The sequence below is a fragment of the Otolemur garnettii genome, unplaced genomic scaffold (genome assembly GCF_000181295.1).
Source record: "Otolemur garnettii isolate 467f Iridium unplaced genomic scaffold, OtoGar3 scaffold00007, whole genome shotgun sequence".
In the NCBI taxonomy this organism is placed as follows: domain Eukaryota; kingdom Metazoa; phylum Chordata; class Mammalia; order Primates; family Galagidae; genus Otolemur; species Otolemur garnettii.
Window position 1 is genome coordinate 26,346,654 of NW_003852402.1, and position 6,528 is coordinate 26,353,181.

General features: G+C 40.3%; 1 protein-coding gene across 4 annotated transcripts in view; it reads right to left on the minus strand.

Annotated features, from left to right (window-relative positions):
• MRPL42 (mitochondrial ribosomal protein L42) overlaps positions 1-6,528 on the minus strand; it is a 34,975-nt gene that overhangs the window by 15,536 nt on the left and 12,911 nt on the right. For all 4 annotated transcript variants that reach the window (XM_003783353.3, XM_012814194.2, XM_012814195.2 and 1 more), the window contains exon 5: positions 2,249-2,412. In XM_003783353.3, coding sequence (XP_003783401.1) covers positions 2,249-2,412 — 164 coding nt within the window. The remainder of the gene's footprint in view (positions 1-2,248; positions 2,413-6,528) is intronic.

The following is a 6,528-nucleotide window of genomic DNA, read 5'->3' on the forward strand; positions in this document are numbered from 1 at the left end:
TTGTTTGGCGGGTCCGGGCTGGGGATTCGAACCCGCCACCTTAGGTGTACGTGGCTGGCGCCTTAGCCGGTTGAGCTATAGGCACCGAGCCAGGGAGGGGCTATTTTAAACAGGAAAAGAGCTATGTTTTAGTGTAATAAATTAATATTCTTGATTCTATACAATCTAATCTACCAGCAATTTACCCAGCACACTTTATCTGACATCTATTTCCTTTGCCTATGGAGTTTTTCCCCTACTCCCCAGTGTTAACACCTAACCATTTCTCCACACTCAATAATACTTGATTTAACTGTCTATTTATTATCTTCCCTCCTTGATTTAACTGTCTATTTATTATCTTCCCTCCTTGACTGTAAATGACTTGCAAATGGGGATTGTGTTTTTGATCACCTAGCACTTAGTAGAGAAGCTTTATGAATGTACTGAGTACTGTATTTTGCCATGTAAAATGCACTCTGGTGTATAAGGTGTACCCATGTTTTTGGCCCAAACTTTCAGGAAAATGACACTTGAGAAAGTGGCTGGCTCTCAGCTGGGATAGATACATCTGAGGAGGCCCCTCTGTGAAGGCTGCCCCTTCCTCTTTCTTGGGAGTCTTTCCCTCATTGCTGTATCGCAAACCATAGATGACATGGCCATGGCTGGTGGGGCAGGAGTTTCTGAGCCTGTGGGCAATCAGGCAGGTCCCTGGGACCTGCATGGGGCTCTTGGCTCCCTCTGTGCAGCAGCCACTCACCTTGCCAGCCCTGCCACTACCCCCTTCCCTGATTGTGCTGCTCTGCGGAGGATGTTCCAGTCCACTCCCACCAGATCCTGGATCCTTCCAGAGTGGAACCCCATGGGCCCCAGAAAGAGCCCTGCTGGGCTCCCCTAGTCCAGGCCATACTACCTATGTATAATGCACATCCTTATTTTTTTCCTCAAAATTTGGGCAAAAATGTATGCATTATACATAGCAAAAACCAGGAATATTTATTGTTTCTATAAATGTGCCATCTCAGTGCTAACTACTATATGTTACATAAATGAAAGAACAAATTTTGTTCAAAGGAATAAATATCAACAATAAAAAAAAAACCCTCGCTAGGGTGCTGGACACATACACTGGGGCTAGTAGGTTCAAACCTGGCCAGGGCCTGCTAAACAATGACAACTACGACATAAAAAAAATGGGCGTTGTGGTGGGCACCTGTAGTCCCAGCTACTTGGGAGGTTGAGGCAAAAGAATCACTTAAGCCCAAGAGTTTGAGGTTGCTGTGAGCTGTGGGGCCATAGCACTCTACCAAGGTTCACATAGTGAGACTCTGTCTCAAAAAAAGTAAAGAATAAAAACCTTATAGTTTGGTATGGAAGATACACATGAAAGAAAAAAGAACAAAAAAAAAAAAAAAGAAAACTAATTAAAGCCAGAGTCGGATAGTACATACGAATAGATAGAATAAAAGTTAGGTACTTGCAAACACAAGGGCAATTGCAGTTTCTCAAAGGAACTGAGAACAATATATACTGGCCACTCATTTGCTGCACTCAATTTTTTTTTTGTAATAACTGAAAATGTTAAAGAAGGAATAAAGGGCCAAAGACACAAACAATTATATATCAGAAAGATGAATAAAAATAACATACATCATAGAATGGAAAAATTTTTAGGAACACTTACAAAATTCACTGAAAGCTCTCATTAAATTCCTCCATTAAAACAAAGGGGGAGGGCTAGGCACAGTGGCTCACATCTGTAATCCCAGCACTCTGGGAGGCTGAGGCAGGCGGATTGCTTGAGCTTAGGAATTTGAGACCAGCCTGAGCAAGAGCAAGACCCCATCTCTACTAAAAATAGTCAGGTGTTCTGACCAGCTACTTGGGAGGCTGAGACAAGAGAAACACTTGAGCCCAAAAGTTTCAGGTTATTGTGAGCTATGACACTATGGCACTCAACCCCAAAGTGACTGAGATCCTGTCTCAAAAAAAACAAAAACAAAAACAACAACAACAAAGGGGGAAAAATTTTTTTTTTGAGACAGAGCCTTCAGCTGTCACCCTGGGTAGAGTGCTGTGGCATTACAGCTCACAGCAACCTCCAACTCCTAGGCTCCAGTGTAAATTTAAGTGCAATATAGTATTTGACTATACTTGGGGTTAAATTTCCCATGCAGAATATCACTTCTGACGACTGGTAATACAAAAACAATATGTATGTTCCTGTAGTGTGTCTAGTGGGAGTCAAGGAAAAAAAAATAGAACTTACTGTCCACGAGGATACCAACGGTGCTTAGTAGTAAAGAACATTTTGCTAAGTTGTTCTATCATGGGTCCTTGTTCAAGTCGTTCACTTTTTTCTGCTAATCTGGTTTTCAGCACTTGATCATGTGTTTCTTCATTATTACCCACAGGATCTGGCAGAGGAATAGGCTACAAAATAATCAGTAACAAACAGCATCAAAATGTAGGAATGTTAGCCGACATTTGACTCAGTTTAGAATATAACAAATACCATCCTCAGTAATTCATTACAGTATTCTAGGGTCTGTTAATAAATTACCAGAACAGAGTTTCAACTTAGTTGCATTATTCCATGAAGAGTCAGAAATATTTTTTATCACTTTATCATTTTATTATTAAATTTTAGGTTTCTTTTCCAATAATAAAATTCTACTTAAAGTTCTTATTTTCAGCTCGGCGCCTGTGGCTTAAGTGGCTAAGGCCAACCACATCCACCTAAGGTGGCGAGTTCGAATCCAGCCTGGGCCCGCCAAACAATAATGACGGCTGCAACCAAAAAAACAGACAGGCGTTGTGGCGGGCGACTGTGGTCCCACAGCTACTTGGGAGGCTGAGGCAGGAAACTCGCTTGAGCCCAGGAGTTGGAGGTTGCTGTGAGCTGTGATGCCACAGCACTCTACCCAGAGTAACAGCTTGAGCTTCTATCTCAAAAAAATAAAATAAAATAAAATAAAGTTTTTATTTTCCCCAATAATAAAGTCCTTACTATTTCTATTTTCCAGCAGTCTAAATTAAGTCCATTATTTTCTAACTTAAAAGTCTAAAATAAATAAATAAATAAAAGTTTATAGCCTACCTTGTATATCATTAAGATAAAAAATATCCTCTAGGGTGGCACCTACGACTCAAGGAGTAGGGTGTCGGCCCCATATGCAGAGGGTGGGGAGTTCAAGCCCAGCCTCAGCCAAAAACTGCAACAAAAAGAAAAAAAAAATCCTCTAGTGGGCGGTGCCTGTGGCTCAGTGAGTAGGGTACTAGCCCCATATACCGAGGGTGGCAGGTTCAAATCCAGCCCCAGCCAAACTGCAACAACAACAACCAAAAACATCCAGGCATTGTTGTGGGTGCCTGTAGTCTCAGCTACTCTGGAGGCTGAGGCAAGAGAATCACCTAAGCCCAGAGTTGGAGGTTGCTGTGAGCTGTGTGACACCACGGTACTCTACGGAGAGATAAAGTGAGACTCTCTCTACAAAAAAAAAATAATACTAATAAAATCCTCTAGACTTAAGAACCCTAGATAAAGAGCCCACGTGGAGACTCCTGAGGGTGTCCTTCAGTTCTTTCCCCCTTCCAGAATCTCTGGTGCTTTTTACTTTCCTTTCTAACTTATAACAAAAGTCCTATCTTACCACAAAAAAAAAAAAAATCATTCATTGTAAATGACATTTCTTCTATCCAATGGAAGCAGGAAATTTTTTTGGTTTTTTTAGAGACAGAATCTCATTTTTACCCTTGGTAGAGTGCCATGGTGTCACAGCTCACAGCAACTTTCAACTCCTGGGCTTAGGCAATTCTCTTGCCTCAGCCTTCTGAGTAGCTGGGACTACAGGCGCCCACCACAACACCTGGCTATTTTTTGCTGCAGTTTGGCCAGGGCTGACGCCCCACCCACTGAGCCACAGGTGCCACCTGCAAGCAGGAAAATTTTTAATGTTTTCATTCCAGGTGAATGAAATACCATCAAATAATGCCTTATGGTTATTTGAGTAGTCTTCCCCCTAAGGACATTAATTACTAAAAATCTTATCTCCCCAACACATGTAAATAATACAACATTTCCTATTAGTAATAGTAGTTCACTAAAACCTTTAAGAACCTCCATTCTAGAGGGTCAAGCTATTTATACATTATTAAGTAATACTAGTGTTATGTTACAAAGTTATAATGTTATCATAATGATAACATATTTATAATAATATGATTCTAACACTGCCTTAATTTACATGCCATAATACATATGCATGATGATTGAATGTATTATTTCAATACAATAAAAATCTGAATTTACTATATACAACCAGGTAAGAAACAATTCAAACAGATGTCTTTTTTATATTCATACTCTATTATTGACAACAACTACATTCTATCACTGTATTAAATGTTATAGCATACACTTAGATCTAGTTTATATGTACATTAAACAAGACCTCTTATAAGGCAATATGTAAGTACATGGAGGTAACACAATTGAGTAAGTACAGTCAAGTGCTACATAATGACATTTTGGTCATATAAGCAACAGTGGTCCCCTAAGATTATAATGATAGGAGCTATAAAATTCTTATCACCTAGTGACTGTGGATTTCATCGTGCAGATATCATAGTGCAATGCATTACTCACATTTGTGGTGATACTGGTAAACAAACCTATTGTAATACCAGTCATATAAAAGTATAGCACATACAATTATGTACAGTACATAATACTTGGTTACAATAATGAACAACTATGTTACTGGCTTAGATATTCATTATACTATACTTTTTTTTATCATCATTGTTAAGAGTTCATTTCTTCTACTTATGTTAAAAAAGTTAACTGGCTAGGAGAGATGGCTCATGTCTGTAATCCTAACACTCTGAGAGGCCAAGGTGAGTGGCATGCTTGAGCTCAGGAGTTCAAGAGCAGCCTAAGGGCACCTATAGTCCCAGCTACTTGGGTGGCGAAGGCAAGAGGATCACTTGAGCCCAAGAGTTTGAGGTTACTGAGCTATGATGTCATGGCACACTACGCAGGGCGACCAAGTGAGACCCTGTCTCAAGAATAAAAAAGTTAACTGTGAAACAGCCTTAGGCAGAACCTTCCAGAAGAAGGCATTGTTCTCATCGGAAATGACAGCTTCCTGTGTTACTGTGTGCACCTGAAAACCTTGTAGTGGGACAAGATGTGGAGGTAGAAGGCAATGATATTGATGGTCTGACCCTGTATAGGCCTAGGGTTATATGTGTGTTTGTGTCTTAGTTTTTCATAACACAAGTTTAAAAAGGCAAGCATGGTGGCTCACACCTGTAATCCTAGCACTCTGGGAGGCTGAAGCAAGTGGATTGCCTGAGCTCACAGGTTCCAGAAGCTTAAGCCAGAGCAAAACCTCATCTCTAAAAATAGCCAGGTGTTGTGGTGGTCACCTGTAGTACCAGCTACTTGGGAGGCTGAAGCAAGAGAATCACTTTAGCCCAAGAGTTTGAGGTTGCTATGAGCTATAACGCCACAGCACTCCACTGAGGGTGACTGAGTAAAACTCTGTCTCAAAAAAAAGTTTAGGGTAGCGCCTGTGGCTCAGTGGGTAGGGCACCAGCCCCATATACCAAGCGTGGCAGTTCAAACCCGGCCCCGGGCTGAACTGCAACAAAAAAATAGCCAGGCACTGTGGCGGGCACCTGTAGTCCTGGCTACTCGGGAAGCCCAGGCAGAGAATCACCTAAACCCAAGAGTTGGAGGTTGCTGTGAGCTGTGTGATGCCACGGCAATCTACCAAGTGCGAAAAAGGGAGACTGCCTCTAAAAAAAAAAAAAAAGAAAGTTTAAAACAAAAGTAAAACATAAAATAATTTAAAAACAGAAAAAAAGCTTATATAATAAGGATATTAAACAAGATATTTTTGTACAGCTATACAATGTGTTTACATTTTAAGCTAAGTTATTGGAAGAGTCAAAAAGTATTAAAAAGCTTAAAATTTTATAAAGTAAAAAATGTTATAGCAAACTAAGGTTACTTTATTATTGAAGAAAGGAAAACATTTATAAATTGGGCATAGTCATAGCGTACAGTATTTATAAAGCCTATAGCAATGCTCTGTAATGATCTAGGCCTTCACAATCACTTACTCAATGACTCATCCAGAGCAACATCCAGTCCTGCAAGCTCCCTCACAGCACATGCTCTATACAGGGGTACCATTTCTTATCATTTCGTTTATACCACAGTTTCACTTTACCTTTTCTATATTTAGATATGTTTACATACACAAACACCACTGTGTTACAACCAGTTTATAGCTTAGGAAGGAGCCGCAGGCTATACCATAGACAGTAGGTTTGTGGTAGGCTACCCCATCTAGGTTTGGGTAAGTACCCTCTGTAATGTTCACATAATGACAAAATCATCCAACAACCATTGGTAAGCAACGCATAATTGGGTTACAGAGACGCAAAGCAACAAAGCTATCAGTAAGAAGTAGAAAGGGAACCAAGTAACAGCCTTGTCACAAAAAGAATATACTGGCTTGGCGCCTATAGCTCAAC